The following is a 20,561-nucleotide window of genomic DNA, read 5'->3' as shown; positions in this document are numbered from 1 at the left end:
AAACTGATGTCATATTTTGCTATATTTTACGGAGATGCAGTTCCAGTGAGTGTCATAGCAACCTTGTACAGTAGTTCGCAGGTAATATATTTTCTGTTTTGTTCTCTGTCTTTGTTTAAACAAAACAAACAGAGAGAGGAAACAGCAGGAGCGCCTGGTAGATTTAAATATATTCAAATATATATTCAAATGTTTTAGTTGACCTTGAGGTAGAATCCAACAGAAGGGAAAGCTTTATCCTCACTGCAGCATAATGACGTGTGTCAATCTGTGGAACCAGCACCCCAATACAGGAAGTCTGGATCAGCTCTTAGTTTAAATGTCTAGTCATTTATCCTTCGGGCCTTACCCAATACGCAGTGTAGAGCCTAGATGGAGCCGATGATGAAGGTAACTCACCCTGTTCTAACTGCCTCAAAAGCCCTCTAGTTGTTTACTCCATCCTGTTAAAAACAACAACAACAACAACAAACAAATGGGTCCTGAGTAGCCTTCTGGACCAGTTTTACCAGTCACACCTGTTATGGTAGCTCCCCTCTACATCTGTGCATTTGGTAATTAACTGGGTTCAATTTAGTGGCTTCCATGACTAAGTTCCAAGGGTCTGTTACTTTTAAATGACTTGAGTAACTTTTAAAACTTATTAAAGAAACCAAAGCGAGGTGAAGTCAACTTTATCCCTGATGCCCCAGAAAACTACAATGATGAGTCTCTTGAAAATGAAAGATGCATTTTGGAAGATGAAATGAAGAAGAGGGATAAGAACATGGCACTCATCACCCAAAAGATGGACATCACATTCTCTCTCAGGAGGAAAGAAGTTGTGGAGATGCAGCCCTTGGTCAAGGAAATGCAGCTCAGATGGCCAGCTCTCTTCTTGAAAGAACAGGTTAGATAATCTCTTAAATATTTAAAGGAAAACTTCCATTTTTTTTCAGTGTGGTCTTATTTCTAGAATGGAAAACGTTCATTTACTCACCCAGACAAATTTCAAGGCATTTGGAGTTGTTAGAAAGAAATTTTAATCCCAATGTTACGAGTCAGTCGTTTTGCAGGAGAGAGCTGAGTCACGGTTATGGGGAAAGGATTCACTGAGACCACTAAGAAATGCCTGAATTAAGCCAAAAACCACTGTGGGGATTTTTTAATATAAGGAAATAACATTAAAATGTGTTTAAAAGCTCCAAAAAGTTGATTTTATATGATATAAAATTTCTTTTGAACAACTCCAAATGCCTTGAAACTTGTCTGGGTGAGTAAATGAACGTGAGCGCCATTTCTTGTGCCCTTGAGAAACATCTGTTTGTATCACTCCAATATCTTGTAGAAAAGGTTGAAGGCTACCGTTGAGCTAACAATGCTAATGGTAAAATATAAAAAAATAGTTGGCTCTAAAAATATTAAGCTAATTTTGGTATTACCAACAATTCGATTGAAGTGAAATCTATTTACTTGTCAACTTACTGTGTATAATAATGGATTGCATTTATTTTGCACTTTGCTGGGCACTTTACAATTCCACTACTTATTCACTCTCACATTCACACATCGGTGCAGGGAAACCACAGTTATAGCCACAGCTGCCCTGGGGTAGACTGACAGAAGCGACGCTGCCATATTGCACCATTGGCCCCTCTGGCCAACACCAATGGGTGGTAGGGTAAAGGGTCTTGCCCAAGGACGCAATGACCAGGACAGAGAGAGCTGGGGGACAGAACCAGCATCCTTCTGGTTATAGATGAGTTTCCCAACCCCCTGAACCACGGTCGCCGCAATGGCTTGTCTTCACTGGGCATCTAGAATCTTTTGGTGCTGACCCTTAGCAGGCCACAGACATGAAACTCACAGAACAGGATTGAGAAAGTCACTTGCGTGTTATGAAAATATCCAAATTTGACCACAGGATGTTATTCTTACTTCATTCTTACAAAACTATAAAGTTAATGAAATTTTTGCAATGAATTTAAAATACAGTTTACTGATTTATTTCTTTTCTGCAATGCATCCTGTAACAGTTGAAACCATTATTTTGTCTAATCAGCATTTGATTAGGTATTCTATATACTTAATGTAAAATCTGCCGATCAGATTTTTCTTGTTTCTTTTTTTTTAATGCGTCAGTTATAATTTGTACCACCACTACCACTAAAAGGGGGAAAAAATCCAATCAAGACCTGACAAATAGATCAACCGAGACTAAATGTTTTGAAATTAAGCTGTTTTAACCAAATTTGAAAACAATGTCATTTTTATATAATGTACCTTTAAAAGTTTTCTTCTATATTTTTTTTTTGTTGTTGTTGCTTTGTAGATTTGTGCGGAATTCTCACGCATTACCACCAAGGATCTCATGGGGACCTTCATGACTGCCCTCGACACTTACTCACTTCGGCTGATTAAGCTGTATCGAATTAGAAAAGCTGCTTTCCGCAATGACATGGATTCCCTGTTGCAGGAGTTTGATGAACAGGTATTATATATAAAAATGTATTGGTGTCTGTGTGGTGTATTCATAATTGTCTCTGGTACATTTGTTGTATGGGCAGTATGTGTTCACTGTTTGATTGTGTAATTACGTGTTACGCACTGGCAATGCATGCCGGTAGATGGTATACAGGAAGTAAAGAGATGGTCTTACCGCACACAGTGGTCCCGCGTACTTATTCAGATTCAGAGTAAGAATCACACATGGTGTCAGAAGTGCTGTGTGACTTGTAAGACTCCATACATCTGCCGAGTGTGAGGAGAAGGGGAAGGTGGAAACAAAATGCCGAATGACGACGTAGACGATCGTCCGAGGGCAGGAGTTAGCACCGCGGCTAGCACTCCCAGCGCTACGTTTAGCATCCAACCACCGGAGCCCTTTGATTTTTCCAAACCACACGAATGGACAAGATGGGTCCGTCGCTTCGAGAGATTCCGTCAGGCAAGTAATCTGTCTGCGAGCTCGGAGGAAAATCAAGTGAACACTCTCATATATTGTATGGGAGACGAAGCGGATGACGTCCTGAGAGGACTAAAGTTAAGTGATGTAGACCAACGGGACTATGCTAAAGTGAGAGATAGCTTCCACAACTTTTTCATTGTCAGGAAAAATGTTGTTTATGAGCGCGCACGTTTTAATATGCGCAAACAAGAGCCGAATGAGACTGTTGATGCATTCGTGACTGCCTTGCATGCATTAGCAGAGCACTGTAACTACGGACCGCTCCACGATGAGCTGATAAGAGAGAGAATAGTAGTGGGCTTGGCCGACACGAGGCTGTCTGAGCGCATGCAGATGGAAAAAGACTTGGACTTGGATAAAGCTATAAATATGGCCAGGCAGTCAGAAGAAATCAAAAAGCAACAGTCAGCTTTGAGAAGTGAAACAAATGTAATGCATGTAAATGCGAAAACAGTTGACAGAGTGATACAAAAGCACGACAAAACAAAGTTCAACATGTTCAAAAATAAAACTGTCAAAACACAACAGCAATATAGCAAGAGACAAAGTAACAAATGCTACAAGTGCGGAGGCTCTCCACATCCGAAACCTGAGTGCCCAGCAAATGATGCAAAATGTCATTTATGTGGAAAAAAAGGTCACTACCAGCGAGTCTGCAGACAAAGCAAGACAGTGCAAAGTATTGAGGAGGAAGAGGAGCAAGGTTTCTTCCTAGGCTCAGTTTCCAGTGACGGCCAGGCGTGGACAGCCAACATACAAGTGAAAGATGCAAAAATCACTTTCAAACTGGATACGGGAGCAGATGTGACTGTAATAGCTGACTCGGACTTATCAAAGATTTTTGCTAACGAACACAGACCAGTCCTCCAGCAGCCAGAAAAACCTTTGTTAGGCCCTGGAAAAACACCACTGGACGTTGCAGGTTTTACAAAGCTACAGCTCAACTACGGAGCGAAACAGACAACAGAGAAGGTCTATGTTGTAAGAAACCTGAGCACTCCACTGCTAGGCCTGCCCGCCATTACAGCTCTTGGCCTGCTGGTGCGAGTTGACGCGGTTTCAATGGACACTCTGAAGACTACTTACCCTAAACTTTGCAATGGTCTAGGGAAAGTGCAGCGGGCCTATCACATTAAACTCAAACCGAATGCTGTGCCGTACTCACTCAAAACTCCGCGAAGGCTTCCTCTGCCTCTGATGGGAAGGGTAAAAGAGGAACTCCAATGAATGGAAGAGCTTGGTGTCATTACCCGAGTTGAGGAACCAACGGATTGGTGTGCCGGCATGGTTGTTGTTCCAAAGAAAAACAGCCCTAGGCTAAGACTTTGCGTAGACTTTACCGGACTAAATGAGTATGTGTGCAGGGAAAAATATGTGCTGCCATCGGTTGAACAAAGTCTCGGAATGCTCGCAGGAGCCAAAGTGTTTAGCAAACTGGATGCCAACATGGGCTTCTGGCAGATTCCCCTGTCCGATGAGTCTGCCAAACTCACCACCTTCATCACACCCTTTGGGCGGTTCCACTTTAACCGCCTACCGTTTGGGATCAACTCAGCGCCCGAACACTTTCAGCGCATGATGGCGGAGGTCATCGAGGGTCTCGAAGGAGTGGTGTGTCACATTGACGATGTGTTGGTGTGGGGACGTAACCATCAGGAGCACGATTCCCGTCTCCATGCTACACTGCAAAGACTGGAAAAAGCAGGCATAACGCTGAATGTTGAAAAATGCGAGCTCTCCCAGAGCAAGGTTGCTTTCTTGGGTCACATCATAGCGGATAAAGGAATCAGTCCTGACCCGAAGAAAACGGAGGCAATTACAGAAATGACAGAGCCAACTAATGTGTTGCGTAGTTTTCTGGGCATGGTGAATCAAGTGGGCAAGTTCATCCCCCATTTAGCTGAAAAAGACAAAGCCCTGCGAGATCTTCTTTCCAAAAAGAACGCATGGTATTGGGGAACTGACCAAGTGAGAGCTTTCAAAACATTACGAGATGCCCTGACCTCACCCCCAGTGCTCGCAATGTATGACCCCAACAGAGACATTAAAGTATCAGCAGATGCTTCATCCTATGGTCTCGGAGGTGTTCTTTTGCAGCTGTGGGAAGAAGGATGGCGACCAGTGGCGTATGCATCGAGGTCCCTTTCTCCTACAGAACAACGATACGCACAAGTGGAAAAAGAGGCACTGGCATCTACATGGGCGTGTGAGCGTTTTCGTGATTTCCTGATTGGTAAACATTTTTGTCTTGAAACGGACCACAAACCTCTCGTTTCCTTACTGGGAGGACAAGCTCTGGATCTCTTGCCACCCAGGATCCAGCGATTCAGAATGACACTCATGCGTTACTCGTACACTGTGCAGTACGCCCCAGGGAAATCGCTCTGGACAGCAGATACTTTGTCCCGCTCACCTCTGAAAAAACCAATGAACCTGTCAGACAAAGAGCTGATGGAAAGCACAGACATATATGTCGACAGTATTGTAGCAAACATGCCTGTCAGTTCATCATATATGCAAACACTGAAGGAACAACTGAAAAGCGACAGTGTGTGTGCTCGCGTCATGGACATGTGCACCGAAGGCTGGCCAGAACATGCAAAACAAGAGCCTTTACTGCGAAATTACTGGCCTGACCGAGCCACGCTCACTGTTGAAGACGGCCTTTTGTTAAAAGACACACGGCTTGTCATTCCTTCAGCAATGAGAAACGAGGTGCTGGAAAAACTTCACGAAGGACACCAAGGTGTGGTAAAATGTAAAGCTCGTGCACGCCAAACAGTGTGGTGGCCCGGGCTGAGTCAACAAATCTCTGAGATGGTGCTCAAGTGCAAAACGTGTATTCAAGAAAGACACAATAACAGTGAGCCACTCATGCCAACAGAATACCCTGCCCGCCCATGGCTGAGAGTGGGCACAGATCTTTTCGAGCTGGGAGGGAAAACTTACCTTCTCGCCGTTGACTATCACTCTAGATTTGTTGAGATTGCTTTGTTAAACAGGACAAGATCAAACGATGTCATTACTCACCTGAAATCTTTCTTTGCCCGTCACGGCATCCCAGAGGTCCTCATGTCTGATAATGGGCCACAGTATTCAGGTCAAATCTTTACAGACTTTGCAGCAGCATACGGCTTCAAACACATCACAAGCAGTCCCAAGTTTCCACAAAGTAATGGAGAAGCAGAACGTGCTGTGCAGACTGTAAAAAATCTTCTGAAAAAAGCAGCTGATCCTTATCTAGCTCTTCTTGCCTATAGAGCTACACCACTGCAGTCCGGATACAGCCCTGCAGAGCTTTTAATGAGCAGACGTCTGCGAACCACACTGCCGATGCTTCCATCGCAGCTGGAGCCCACACTGCCGGACAACGCACTGCTCGCTCGAAAGGAAAGGGAGAAGAGGATGATGGACATGGCAAACTTCAACAGGCGCCACCGCGCAAAACCTTTATGCAGCCTGTCCCCAGGAGAGCAAGTTTGGGTGACTGATGTCAAAACTACAGGCACTGTTATCCAAAATCACTCTACACCCCGATCATACACAGTGGAGTTACCACAAGGGACTGTGAGGCGTAATCGTGTGCATTTGATTCCTTTAAGTTCACCTGTGCATGAACCTGCTAATGTGCCTGTGTTGCAGAAGCCTCAAACACCCAGTGTGATCCCTGCTACACCTGTTAACACTGATGTGGTCAGAACCAAGTCAGGGAGGCCAATAGTTAAACCTAAAAAGTTAGATCTGTAAGAGAGAAAAAAAAAAAGGTTGTTGTTATATAACTGTGTTATAATGGTTTTGTAGAGCACAGTAAAATAAAGCTAAAAAGAGTTGTTAAGAAAAGAAAAGAACAAGAAAACAAAAACAAAAGGTTAAAAATGTAATGCAGATTGTTTGCCAGATGTTCTTGTATGGCTTTGAAAAAGAGAAAAAAAAGAATCAAGAGGTAGTCTGGTTGGAAGTTCTGTCTTGAGAAAAGTAATATTCTGTTTTTGTTTAAAAGGGGAGATGTGGTGTATTCATAATTGTCTCTGGTACATTTGTTGTATGGGCAGTATGTGTTCACTGTTTGATTGTGTAATTACGTGTTACGCACTGGCAATGCATGCCGGTAGATGGTATACAGGAAGTAAAGAGATGGTCTTACCGCACACAGTGGTCCCGCGTACTTATTCAGATTCAGAGTAAGAATCACACAGTCTGGTTTATGAGGAACCTGAAGTTCCCACTGTAACGAAAGATATTTTAACAATTTTTAACATCAATTTGGTAAATATTTAATCGTTTTCAGAAAGTTTGTCCTGAATAGGATTATAAGCTAACAAGCAGCGCTGTGTGTTTGGCAGATGGCAGGTCATGACAGACAGTTGAACTCTCATCCCACTCATGGCCCTTTTTGTTATACATGTTGTAATAAGTGTGCTACATTTCTTGCACATCAAAATTACTTTAAAAAAACTGACAAAACCATGAGCAATTATCTGGAATAACTAATTTCAACGTCTTATTTCTTAAGGCTGTATTTTTAGCAAAAAAACTTAATGTGTTTTAAAAACAAAATGGTAGGTTTATAAATGAGACTGAGTCTTATTTGATTTCCTTGTTTTAGGTCTCAAACATAGTCCAGCATCGACGAACCATCAGTTTGGAAGGGTTTCCGATATTTGTTCGCGATGACGAGACCAAACTCTTCTTAACAAATTCAAATTCAAATTCAAATTTTATTTGTCACACACACACAACCATACACAGTATGACATGGGGGTGAAATGCTTGTAGCTGTACAATGCCCGACCATTAAATGACAGAAGAAAAGTTTTACAATATTTACAATTTACAGTTTACTACAAAAATTTACAAATTAACTTAGGAATTTACAGTAAAGAATGTGCAAATAGCAGAAGAGATTATAAAGATAAGGATTATAAATTATAGGATTATAGGAAATGTGTGGTGACGTGTGTGAGAGTCCAGTCTTATAGTGACGTTTTTGGGAGAGTCCAGTCCTACACCTGGTTCAGGCCCCGAATAGCCTGGGGGAAGAAGCTCCTCCTCATTCTCTCTGTTTTGGCCTTAAGGGAGCGGAAGCGCTTCCCAGACCTCAACAGTGAGAAGAGTCCATTGTTGGGATGGGAGAGATCCATCATAATCTTCCTAGCTTTGGACTTGCACCGCTTGGTGTAGATGGACAGCAGGTCAGGGAGCTCTGATTGAATGATGCGTTCTGCCGAGCGCACCACCCTTTGCAGATCTCGTCTGTCCTGCTTGGTGCTGTTCCCAAACCAGGTGCAGATGTTTGCCGTCAGGACGCTCTCGATGGTGCAGGAGTAGAAGTTCTTGAGCACCTTCAGTGGCAGATGGAAGTCTCTAAGTCTTCTGAGGAAGAAGAGACGCTGACGGGCTTTCTTAACCAGGGTGTTGATGTGGCAGGACCATGACAGGTCCTGAGTGATGTGGACATGTCTGGTGAGCATGCAAATGTACTCAATCTTCGGTTTTGGTTTTCAGAGACTTGTATGTACTGTTGTTTTTTTTTTTTATGCATAGGATACAGATCCAGTAGAGAGGGCAACCCGAGGTGTTACGGTGGGCATCCTCACTGTTCTGGAGGACTACGTGGGACCCAACTCACAGTCCACAGTAGTCAAAACTGCCATTGTTTTGGAAGCGGACATTATTCTTGATGATCTGCCAGACCTTCCCACTGCCTTTGCCTACCTGTTTGGCCTACTTTATGGGCTTAACATGGAGTTTCCCAAAGAACTCAAGTACACATTTGAAGCTGTGCAACACATTTATATGGAGTTGACATCTACCTGTTCCCAGAGGATAAAAAGCTTCAAAACCAAGTTCTTAACCAAAGTCTAACCTATTTGACAACATGTTCAACTCAAATGCAACTTGTGTAAAACAGAATGCAGCAATTTGCTTTGATTTACAGTTTTTGGTTTTCGTGGTAAGTTGCTCTGAAAAAAGTTAATTTCTGACTTTAAGAAAATGGTAAGGTGCAGAAAGTTCTGAATCAATCTCTTCTGTTCTAACTTTACTTAATGTAGCTTGCATGACTGACTGCAGATTTCATGTATAACAATTTTTTTTATAAAATGTTGAAAGTGTTTATTCTAACTTGAACTGTTTTAAACAATTTTTATAATCTGGTTTTAGGTACTAGTTTTATAACAAATGTGGCGCGATACTGAACTTCAGAGGAAATTAGTGTTGATACCATTACTATTAAAAGACAAGTGGTGGAAAAATTTGTTTGAAAGTTGTTTGCTGCCATCTGATGTTTTGAATCTGTTTGTTAGTGACTGTATCAAGATAGGTTTGATATTCTGCCTGACAATACCACACCTTTAAAATTGAATGAGTAACATTTGTTACAAAAATTTGACTTTTTTGTGTTTTTGGAAGGACTTTATTTGTGGCTGAATGTTGTCAGTAGCCTATGTTAAAAATGGCTGATCTCAAAAGTCAACATTGTCAGTGGTGCAGTTGTGTTTGAACACAAAGTTATTTGAAAATCAACTCTCTAAACATTCATTGGTACAACAGGGAGCACCTCATGGAAACTATAAAAGATACTTTTTCTAAACTTTAGGAAATACGTTGCCAAAACAATAAAATATGAGTTAAGAAAAAGCACAATTATTAATTTTGTAAACACAAAAACATTAGCTGAAACAACTTTGCTCCTAAACTTGAAATTATAAGTTATCCATCAGAACCTAAAAACATAAATGCAGTGGGTTGCCTTGAGTTTTTAAGTTTTCGCAACGTTTTTCTTTTTTTTTTTTACAGTGTGCTATTCAGAAACTAAGGACTTGTCAGATCTTCATCAAACAATCAAAACCAATGGCATGGCAACAGGTTCCACAGGTTCTACATCATGACGTGGCTTTTCTAATTAGAATCAAAAGGAAGAACAGCAGCTACTGTACTGCAGTCAGCAAAAAGAAGAAATTCAAGCTTATTTCTATCTGTGGTCCAATACTTTAAGAAGCACGATGAGTGAGGGCAAAACTTCTACAGTAAGTCAAGTTTAACCTATTAATTTATGCCGGTTATGTAGTAGTTTTAACAACTTAGTGAAAGCTATATGCTCTGTTGGTGGATAATGGTGTGCCATCCTCTAGGTTTTTTTCACTTTATTATTCAATAAAACAGTATTACAGAAAGCTGTTCATTATTAACAAGAAAATATGTCTGTTATAGCAGTTTTTATAAATATAGTGTAAACTTCTGTTAAGTATTCAAGAATAATTTAAAAAAAGATACGCAGCTATGAACAGAGTCATTGAACTTTCTTCCTGTAACTGACACTACAACCAACTGTTGCAGTATACTACTCTAAACCTCTTTTCTTTTGACAAGTTAGGCAATTTCTTTCTTTTGTCATATACAGATATGTGTTAAATCCCACAGCATTAATTTGAATATTATCTTGGGACCAAAACATTTGAATAATCCAAAAAGAGATTTTGGAAAAAATGCTGCAGAGAGGGTAAAAGTCGCTTGCTGATCCACAAAAACTGGGGGAAACTGAGAGGAAGAGACCTGGTAGACCCAAAGACTCCAAACACAAGTTTCTGAGAGTCAACAGCTTGCGTGACGTGGCTCACAGCATCACAGATTAAAAGTGATCGTAGTAAGCAAATGTCAGTTTCAACTGCATAGAGAAGAGTTCGAGTTTCAGCTTTGACGGGTCAAGCTGCAACAAAAAAGTAATTGCTAAAATGTCAGAATAAGAATAAACAACTTGCCTTGGCTATGAAACTCCATGGATGAACTACTACGTCTAAAAAACGTCGAAATACTATTTTGAGAAAAAGGTCAAATGTGGAGATTACAGTTGTTGTTTCAAGACAAACTGTCACAGCTGCTGTAGCCTCTTCGAAGTCCCTTGTGTAGATGAGTTAGTGAAACAAATCATCAGCCATCTTGTGATACAATATACTGTACAGTGCCTGTGAAGGTGTGGTGAATGAGAGGACTTGAATGCAGAGCTCCTTCGGGAAGAACAGTGAGTTTATTTACAGTGAAGTGAAACAACAACAGTTCTATCTATCCAAAATACTGCCACGACTGTACTACCAAGCTTTGCTTAATGCTCCAGCGCTGGCTGACGCCCGAGCACACTGTTAAATAGACAGCACTAGGATGGCAGATAATTACTGGCAGCCGGTCAGATCCGGTTAGCTACCGCAGGTGTGGAAGGCGTCAGTGCTGGAGCGCTTCTGAGAGTGCGCATCTCCGTCAAGACGTAAACAAACACATAGGGAGGAAGAGATAGAATAAACACAAAAACACAATGGGCAGGACTGTTAGAGCATGACACTGCCAGCCATTTCATTTTGTACAAACCAACTCTTCTGAGTTTGTGTTTTTCCGTCTGACCATCTTTTAAACGTCCTTATTCATCACAACAATAAGTGTATGTGTTGAACATGTGTTAAACAGAAATTCTTTTTTCTCACTAAAAAACAGTTCTGTGGGATGATTCGATTGATTCCTGTTAGGAAAAATTGTGGATAACAAAAACAAAGTGGGAGAGTATACAAGAGTTATCGAACCAGACACAAGAGCAGAAGACAAAATTTAATGGCAGTATTGGAAACTGAATACACTGAATACAAGGAAAATTCAGTCATTTTCATTAAGGTCTTATAGGCAGAGAGAGATTGAAGGTTGAAAACATATTCATAAAAACCCCCCACACAAGTACAGATAAAGCATTAAAACCAACTAACTAAGATACATGCTGTATTAGAGGTCAAATAAGATTTTCTTTTGACAATTTACTTTTAAGATATGCAAAAAAAATGTCTTTATTGAATTTTGGGAGTATTAGAATACTCAGAACATTTTTTTTCTCCTTCAGCTTGAACCAGAGATCCCTGTCACCATTGCCATGTCTTCAAGACTCTTCTTCAAGCAGGAACCGCAGGACCATGGCCCTGCCTTCGATTTTGTCAAGGTCATATATTATGAGGGGAAAGCACACACACACACAACACACACACGTGCGCACGCACGCACACACAACACAGACACATGCGCACACACACAACACAGACACACACACACACGCATGCACACACACAATTTCATGTAGTGGTTAGACGTTAATGACTGTGGAAGATGAGAATATACCACATAAGAGAAAGCGCCACAAAAAACCTGCACATACATACTGCACTCACACAGTTATTTAACATTCACTTCATTTTAATTGCTCTTTCTTGTTGTGCTCTCAGGCTCTGAAGGCAGTCAATGCTGAACTTATAAACCATTATCCTAAGAGTGAGGAGCTCTTTAAAGTCATCCTCATCGATGACAGCTCATCATCAGACTTTCTCAATCCCATGATCCATGGTGAGTTAATGATACCTCCAAACACACTTATTATTAATTCAAATAGATGGGTCTTATAAGGAAACCTCTAACTCTCTGACTCTACCAGTCTTTCTAAATAATTCAGGCTTTATTTGTACAGCACTTTCAAAGTTTTTCACAGATCACTGACAGGCTTACAATAAGAAAATAAAACAACTAAAAACAAAATAGAATAAAGTAGAATACACTTGAAAGTGTAAGTACTTTTAAAGCAAGTCAATAAAAAAAATAATAGATATAAGTAAGTAATAGTAACACTATTGCTAACAGTACTCCTGATGAATCTAAACAGTTTTGGGGAAACAGATTGTCCAGCAGACTTTTCATTCATTCTTATTTTCAGGGCTGAAAGATCTCATCACTATTTTATCTGTGACTGAAGATCAACTTGTGTGTGAGCTAAAAAGAAACAAAACCCACCTGTACCTGTCTGATGAACCAGGGTTGAAGGTTCAGGAAGCTTTGAATGAAGGTAAAAGTGTTAAATGTGGTGCTAATTTTAAGATGAAGTGCAGTTTCTGCTGTTGTACTTTAATGACTCTGTGTGTTACTGTGAATGAATGTCCCTACATCAGGTGTAGCAGCTGCTATCATGTTCACCCCAACAAACATCATCACAGAGTCTGAGAATCAGCTGCGTGTTGCCTTTGATGGCGACGCTGTCCTCTTCTCTGATGAGTCAGAGCTCGTGTTCAAGAGTGGTGGACTACAAGAATACTTGAAGAATGAGGAGCAAAATGTTGAAATTCCAATGAAAGAGGTATAATAGAAACACATTTTAACTTCTTTAATGTTTAAAAAACACCTTATTTAACTCTGTGGTTATAGTTATGTTGGCCTTCAGTGATGTCATAAACAATACATATTTTATCGTAGAAAAGAACATTTCTGCTAGATTACATTCAAATAAACTGATATCAGCTAAATTATCCAAAATACACTTTCCTGCTTTGACTAGTTTGTCCTTTATTCAGGGACCATTCAAAGGATTCTTGGAGGTTTTAATAAAACTGCAGAAAAAGTTGCAAAGCAAAGACCCGTGCAAGAAGTTTCCCATTCCCATTCGTACCTACCTGGTGACATCTCGAGGGGCAGACTGTGGCGGCTACCGAGCTTTATACACTCTGCGCACCTGGGGTGTGGAGCTTGATGAAGCTGTGCTTCTGGGAGGGAGTAAGAAAGGTCCTACACTGCAGAGGATCAAGCCTCACATCTTCTTTGATGACCAGCAGAGACATGTTGATGCTGCATTGGAGGTCGGCACAGTGGCATGTCTGGTGCTCTCACCAAACTAACAATAAATAGCAATCTGTTGATTGGATTTTATAACTGCTGGAAATATGTGAACTTGAAAAGTATGTTTCCATAATGCTTCATAAATGCAAATAAATTAACAAACAAACATCTTTATCTCATCTGTGGTCTGTTGTGTTTTTTTCTACAGTATCAATGTTTTATAAATTTTGAATTCTATCAAATGCTTCTTAGTAAATCAGCTGTTTGTGAAAATCAGCTGATGGTTTTCTTTTCACTGTTGAGTGAAAAACAAACCACTTCAACACCTGAATGAGCAGATCAGAAGGGATGGCAGAAGTGATGAAAGCATTTTTTGTGACATTATGTTCATAAAAAATATTTTATGTAAAAAAAAAAGTCTGTACTATGTGATAGAGCTGCAATAGCAGACTTGGATTTCCTCACACAGAAACAATATTTCAGGATGAAGATGCAAAGTATTATTATTGAAATATGTGCTGTTAATCAAAAGAGAGTAAGTAAGGTTTATTTATTAAGCACTTTTCATAGACAAGCAGTCACAAAGCACTGTACAGAAAGGGCTTAAATAAACAGAACTTCAGGTACTCAGTCAGACAATAAAGACAATACAAAAGGTCAAATGTAAATTAAAGTTTAAGATTTAAAAAAAAAGAAGTCCATCTATAAGCCCGTCTATTACAGTGGCTGTGATCAGAGTTACGTTACATCAAGTGAAATAGAGGTGAATTTGAAGTTAAGCTGATGATGCTTAGATTCCTTCACTGAATTCCACCTTCACACCAACTTTATAGTGTCTAGTATAAAGACATAAACAGGCATTAAAAGATACAAAGGCATTAACAGTATACTGAGTATAGAGGATGGAAATCGGCATTGACAACTCGTGAAAAATACAGAATGTCTGTACCTTTGCAACCTCTGAAGGTTTCTTGCTTTGATAAGACAGGCTGGATTGTTGATCTGCAGGACGGGCACCTCTATACAGGAAGTCTGGTTCAGCTTTTTTATTGAAGTCCAAGTGTATCCCCTGCTTTCCCTCATATGATAAACCCTGAGAAGCACTATAGGTCAGATCTTATCAGTCACACCAGTTAGCAGCAGCTCCCCTCTTGATCATTGCACTTGTTCACCTGGGATGATTTAAGAGGCCTGGAAAGAAGGCACCAAGGGACTGTAACATTAGAAGGTGGAGTAGCCTGTATGAGCTTTTTAAACTAAAACTGTCACGGCGGGCGCGCCGGTGTGAAGAATGAGGTAGACCCAAGAGCAGACACAGTGAAGACAGAACTAGGTTTCCAAAATAAGGCAAGCCTTTATTGTGGCTGAAGGCATAACAAAAACACTAGGGAACACTGAAACTGGGAAAACTAAGAAGACAGAGAACACTGTGTAAACTAAAAAGGCTAAGACACTCTGTGAAGGAACTATGGAAAAAACTATAAACACAGAGTAACTAAGCAGGCTATGAAACAGTGTCACAACAAGGGAAACTACGAAAATACGAGGTGAGGATAACAGACGATCTGACACTGACACAAAGACACACACGCACGCACGCACACACAACACAGACACATGCGCACACACACAACACAGACACATGCGCACACACACAACACAGACACACACACACACGCATGCACACACACAATTTCATGTAGTGGTTAGACGTTAATGACTGTGGAAGATGAGAATATACCACATAAGAGAAAGCGCCACAAAAAACCTGCACATACATACTGCACTCACACAGTTATTTAACATTCACTTCATTTTAATTGCTCTTTCTTGTTGTGCTCTCAGGCTCTGAAGGCAGTCAATGCTGAACTTATAAACCATTATCCTGAGAGTGAGGAGCTCTTTAAAGTCAAACTCATCGATGACAGCTCATCATCAGACTTTCTCAATCCCATGATCCATGGTGAGTTAATGATACCTCCAAACACACTTATTATTAATTCAAATAGATGGGTCTTATAAGGAAACCTCTAACTCTCTGACTCTACCAGTCTTTCTAAATAATTCAGGCTTTATTTGTACAGCACCTTCAAAGTTTTTCACAGATCACTGACAGGCTTACAATAAGAAAATAAAACAACTAAAAACAAAATAGAATAAAGTAGAATACACTTGAAAGTGTAAGTACTTTTAAAGCAAGTCAATAAAAAAAATAATAGATATAAGTAAGTAATAGTAACACTATTGCTAACAGTACTCCTGATGAATCTAAACAGTTTTGGGGAAACAGATTGTCCAGCAGACTTTTCATTCATTCTTATTTTCAGGGCTGAAAGATCTCATCACTATTTTATCTGTGACTGAAGATCAACTTGTGTGTGAGCTAAAAAGAAACAAAACCCACCTGTACCTGTCTGATGAACCAGGGTTGAAGGTTCAGGAAGCTTTGAATGAAGGTAAAAGTGTTAAATGTGGTGCTAATTTTAAGATGAAGTGCAGTTTCTGCTGTTGTACTTTAATGACTCTGTGTGTTACTGTGAATGAATGTCCCTACATCAGGTGTAGCAGCTGCTATCATGTTCACCCCAACAAACATCATCACAGAGTCTGAGAATCAGCTGCGTGTTGCCTTTGATGGCGACGCTGTCCTCTTCTCTGATGAGTCAGAGCTCGTGTTCAAGAGTGGTGGACTACAAGAATACTTGAAGAATGAGGAGCAAAATGTTGAAAATAAAATGAATGGGGTATGATGGTTTTCTTTTCACTTTTGAGTGAAAAACAAACCACTTCAACAACTGAATGAGCAGATCAGAAGGCATGGCAGAAGTGATGAAAGCATTTTTGTGACATTATGTTCATAAAAAAATATTGTGTTATTATATTATGTAAAAAAAAAGTCTGAACTATGTGAAAGAGCTGCAATAGTAGACTTGGATTTCCTCACACAGAAACAATCTTTCAGGATGTAGATTTAAAGTATTATTATTGAAATATGTTATTTTAATCAAAAGAGAGATGAGTAAGTAAGGTTTATTTATTAAGCACTTTTCATAGACAAGCAGTCACAAAGCACTGTACAGAAAGGGCTTAATTAAACAGAACTCCAGTTACCCAAACAGACAATACAGACAATAAAGACAATACAAAAGGTCAAATGTAAATTAAAGTTTAATGAGATAAAATTGTTCTTGGACTCAGTGGGACAAATCGTTTCACTTTAAATTGATGTCTTCATTAAAGCCTTAGCAATATTACAGTATATCTTAATACACTGTATGATTATGTAACCATGGTTTAAAGCCTGTAGTCTGTGCAGCCCCAGGTTCTCCTGCCTGTCTTTGACCTTTGAATTTTACATTCACATCAGTCACAGTGAATATCCTTGCCCTTGACTCAAACTGTGGATCTAGCCATGTGTTCATTTTGAACTATAGCTTGGCTGAGAGCGCAGAATTAAAGGAGATTAGACACCCATCAGTATTCCTTTGGCACAGAGTGCTGTTAAAGTGTTTCACAGACATTATCCATCTGCTGTCCCAGAATCTAAATGGTGAGAAATGAGACAGTATATTGATAAAGAGGCTTCTTAATGTCACCCACAGGTGTAGAGGATGGTACAAGAGAATACACCTCAACTTTTTATGGGGGATAGAGGTCTTGGTTTAATAGTGCCTTTACAATTTTTCTCATGTATTTTCTATTCAGATTTAATGAGTTTTCATATGCACATATGTCATATCAGGAAAACCTGACGCTTATTCATTAGTCAAAGTCAAATTGTTTGCAGTATCCACTCACCTGATATTCTGCTGCTGGAATGCACTTTTATAATATTAATATTTTATTTTTGAAATCTTTGTTGTTTGTTAAGCTGCACTGATTCGTGGAAACCGGAACAACTGTACCCAGTTTTCCCGAAAATTGGACTGGTTGGTCAGCAAACTGGAAAGACTGGAGTCTTCATCAGGTATGATGAGAAACTTTCAGTGGAAAAATTGAGGAGAGGAAAAAAAACTAAAACGATTAAAGATTTTTGATAGGCGCAAAGGACAAAAATGTGCTATCAATAGGGATGGGTATCGTTTAGGTTTTATCCGATACCGGTGCCAAACCGGTACTTTTGAAACGGTGCCGGTGCTTAAACGGTGCTCGAACCGGTGCTTAAAGAATGGAGAACACAAACTTTGTCCAAAAACCTCTCATGTTTAGCTGTTTTTTTTGTAAAAAGATAACAATGTTGGTCTTCTCTGCAGCTATAGGGCATATATGGTATCACTCTTGGCTGGAAGCAGTGCTTAAACAATGGAAAAACACAAACTTTGTCCTAAAACCTCTCAGCTGTTTTCCACTTTTTCTTTGGGCATTTTAGCCTTTTTGGCCAGGGTGAAGGGAGTATCTGCCATCAAACAAGAAGACAGCCGCATGTAGCTATGATGATGTTTGCTAGTTCACCTTACATGCATTAATGTAATAACGTGGTTAGCCTACTCAACGTAAATTACACACGAACAACATTAAGCTACTCACACAGAGAAGAACGGCTGCTGCTGCATCATCATCCGTCATCATTTCTGCTACACTGGCAGGGCTAGGGGCCAGGACTCTCCTCTTCGGGTTCATGTTGCTAACTCCTGGTCCGATAACAGGCACCACACCCGCAGTAGATGTGCTCGGTGTGAGGTCTCGCAGCAAGCTATCAAATACGGCGCATTTCTAGGCTTTTAAAAAAACGCTATGCGTCGCCAGGTGTTTCATCAGATTTGAGGTGTTACCTCCTTTGCACAGTATCACCTTAAAGCACTTGTTGCAGGCTGCTGGGTTTGCATCTTTTGCTGTGAAGTACAGCCAGACTTTTGACCGCTTCGCCTTGGGCGTTTTTAATCTGTAGCTCTGCTCTAAAAGAACGTACGTACCTGGACCTGCCTACTATCCTCGGAAAGGTAAAATGATTGGCTAGAATCCAAAGCGTATGACATCTCAGGGAAAAAAAGCACCGAAATAAAGCACCGAAATGTGCACTGCTTTTCGGTCCGGTTACTACCGTTTGTGTCAGAACCGGATACCGGTACCCATCCCTAGCTATCAATGTTGGGATGTGGTCTAAATGTTTCTTTTGTTAAATGACAAACATTTTGTGTAACTCTATAGGTATTCTGGAAGTCCTCCACTGTATCTTGGTAGAAAGCCCAGAAGCTCTGAACATCATCCAGAAAGGTCACATTAAATCCATCGTCTCTCTGCTCTACAAGCATGGACGCAACCACAAGGTAAGCAGAAATATTAGACTAGAAAAGGTACAAGAAAGGAGCTTTTTGTGCCAATGCCAGTCTAGTGCCATATCTTCTAATTTTAGAGAAAACAACCTGGCTTCACACCAAACATTTCACAGGTTCTTCCTTTGTCCATGCTCCTTGTGGAGTATAGACAATTCACCTTGGCAGTTTTCACAATGCTCTTGATGGTAGACAGACAGACTGCTTTGGTTTTATGCCTTGGCAGAGGATTTCTTGAAGTCAGAGTTGAGTTAGGATTGCCAATGCATACATAGAATCATCAATCACCACTAAAAATGCAGAAGTGTGGTTTGATTTCCCCTATATAAGGTTTTTACATGATAAGTTTATATTTCTACAGCTACCGCTTCTTTAATGGGTCAATCCGGAAGTGCCAACACAATCATTGTCTCTGGTTTTTCTCAGAGCAATCAACAAATGCTGTTCGAATTTGCATCATGAAAACACTTGGCTAAGAAAAATACTCCACTGTGTCAGTGCAAAAACACAACTGGCTCAGTCGTTGTCACATTTTGGCTGTTGGTTGGTCCTTTGCGGGCAGAGGTGGGAGACATATTTCCTCGTTGTGGTCTAGTCCAAATTGGGATCAACTTTGGTGCCAGTTGCTCTGTTTTTTTTAAACACAAACACTAAACACTAAAGACATTTAATTGGATTATAAAACCTCAACAACTGTTAAAAAAAATTAAGCTGTCAAACTGGGTTTTAAAAACTGTACTAAAATCTTTATCATGGTTTCATTTGTTCCAGCCGAGTGATGTGTATACAGTGTTTAAATGTCAGTTTCCTAATATTTACACTGTCACTTGTTAGAAGACATCAAAGAGCTTTCTTGTAAACAGCAGTTGCTGATCATGAATGGCAGGTGGAGGACGATAGTTCTGCTTGAAGGCCCTCTTGCGCACTGTGAATGTGCTCCAAGCATCACAGCTTGCAGAGAATCTGTCTGAATAACTAATCATTTCCTCTCGGAGCATGTGAAACGCTGACACACTGTGGATGTGTGACATATTTTCACACAAAAAGGAAAAAGTGTCTGACACAAGTGTCTTTTTCTCTGTCAGATCCTGGATGTCCTTTGTTCCCTCTGTGTATGCAATGGAGTGGCAGTGAGAGCCAATCAGAATCTGATCTGTGACAACCTCCTTCCCAATAGGGACCTGCTGCTTCAGACTCGATTGGTCAATGATGTTCAGAGGTAGAGAATTTAGAGTATTGCACCGCTGCTGGATGCAGTAGCCCCAGTATACACAGCTGATTAAAGAGTGGAAATTTGGAGTGACAATTTCAATCCAGTGTTGACTTTCCCTGTTTTCATTTCCAGTATGAGACCAAATATCTTCCTGGGCATAGCTGAAGGTTCAGCTCAGTATAAGAAGTGGTATTATGAGCTGGTCATTGACCAAGTGGACCACTTTGTAACCAATGAGCCGACCCACCTGAGGGTAGGCTGGGCCAACACTAAAGGATATGCTCCATACCCTGGTGGAGGAGAAGGGTGGGGAGGCAATGGATTTCACTGCTGGTAGATCTCATATGTGGTTGAAATTCAAAACCCATGTATGTAAGAAAATATAGAGATAATGTATATTTAGTCTAGATGCATACAATCTTAAGGTTCAATGCTGTTTTTATCCTACGTTTAATCTACCTGACAACAAACAGTTTATGCACTGATCTGGATGATTCAT

The 20,561-nt window shown here is 40.3% G+C and overlaps 3 protein-coding genes across 3 annotated transcripts; all 3 read left to right on the top strand.

Annotated features, from left to right (window-relative positions):
- The first annotated feature begins 693 nt into the window (after positions 1 to 693).
- LOC146551612 (uncharacterized) lies at positions 694 to 8,812 on the top strand. Its single transcript, XM_085257739.1, has 5 exons — positions 694 to 889; positions 2,312 to 2,470; positions 7,554 to 7,641; positions 8,205 to 8,212; positions 8,492 to 8,812. The coding sequence occupies exons 1-5, from the start codon at positions 746 to 748 to the stop codon at positions 8,810 to 8,812; spliced, it is 720 nt and encodes a 239-aa protein (XP_085113865.1). The 5' UTR covers positions 694 to 745.
- A 1,029-nt stretch (positions 8,813 to 9,841) lies between these two features.
- On the top strand, positions 9,842 to 13,696 carry LOC146551611 (cytosolic 5'-nucleotidase 1A-like). Its single transcript, XM_085257389.1, has 6 exons — positions 9,842 to 9,975; positions 11,826 to 11,921; positions 12,202 to 12,319; positions 12,684 to 12,812; positions 12,916 to 13,100; positions 13,315 to 13,696. The coding sequence occupies exons 1-6, from the start codon at positions 9,952 to 9,954 to the stop codon at positions 13,633 to 13,635; spliced, it is 873 nt and encodes a 290-aa protein (XP_085113515.1). The 5' UTR covers positions 9,842 to 9,951; the 3' UTR covers positions 13,636 to 13,696.
- Positions 13,697 to 13,924: 228 nt separating this feature from the next.
- LOC146551610 (cytosolic 5'-nucleotidase 1A-like) lies at positions 13,925 to 16,326 on the top strand. The gene is made up of 4 exons (XM_085258229.1): positions 13,925 to 13,933; positions 15,422 to 15,539; positions 15,904 to 16,032; positions 16,136 to 16,326. Exons 1-4 carry the CDS (start codon positions 13,925 to 13,927, stop codon positions 16,324 to 16,326), a joined length of 447 nt encoding a protein of 148 aa, XP_085114355.1.
- Positions 16,327 to 20,561: the final 4,235 nt, after the last annotated feature.

This window comes from Mchenga conophoros, linkage group LG19 (genome assembly GCF_057382185.1).
Source record: "Mchenga conophoros isolate Kocher_MC1m ecotype Shallow Benthic linkage group LG19, M_conophoros_male_GT1.1, whole genome shotgun sequence".
In the NCBI taxonomy this organism is placed as follows: Eukaryota; Metazoa; Chordata; class Actinopteri; order Cichliformes; family Cichlidae; genus Mchenga; species Mchenga conophoros.
Note: the sequence above shows the minus strand (reverse complement) of the source record. Positions and strands in the feature narration are given on the sequence as shown.

Bases quoted from the DNA above. Each gene is read 5' to 3' on its own strand.
- LOC146551612 (XM_085257739.1), top strand. From the start codon at position 746: ATGAAGAAGAGGGATAAGAACATGGCACTCATCACCCAAAAGATGGAC. The intron at 890-2,311 runs GTTAGATAATCT...GTTGCTTTGTAG, and splicing joins CTCTCTTCTTGAAAGAACAG to ATTTGTGCGGAATTCTCACG. The intron at 2,471-7,553 runs GTATTATATATA...TCCTTGTTTTAG, and splicing joins TGCAGGAGTTTGATGAACAG to GTCTCAAACATAGTCCAGCA.
- LOC146551611 (XM_085257389.1), top strand. From the start codon at position 9,952: ATGAGTGAGGGCAAAACTTCTACA. The intron at 12,320-12,683 runs GTGAGTTAATGA...TCTTATTTTCAG, and splicing joins TCTCAATCCCATGATCCATG to GGCTGAAAGATCTCATCACT. The intron at 13,101-13,314 runs GTATAATAGAAA...TCCTTTATTCAG, and splicing joins TTGAAATTCCAATGAAAGAG to GGACCATTCAAAGGATTCTT.
- LOC146551610 (XM_085258229.1), top strand. The intron at 15,540-15,903 runs GTGAGTTAATGA...TCTTATTTTCAG, and splicing joins TCTCAATCCCATGATCCATG to GGCTGAAAGATCTCATCACT. The intron at 16,033-16,135 runs GTAAAAGTGTTA...TCCCTACATCAG, and splicing joins TCAGGAAGCTTTGAATGAAG to GTGTAGCAGCTGCTATCATG.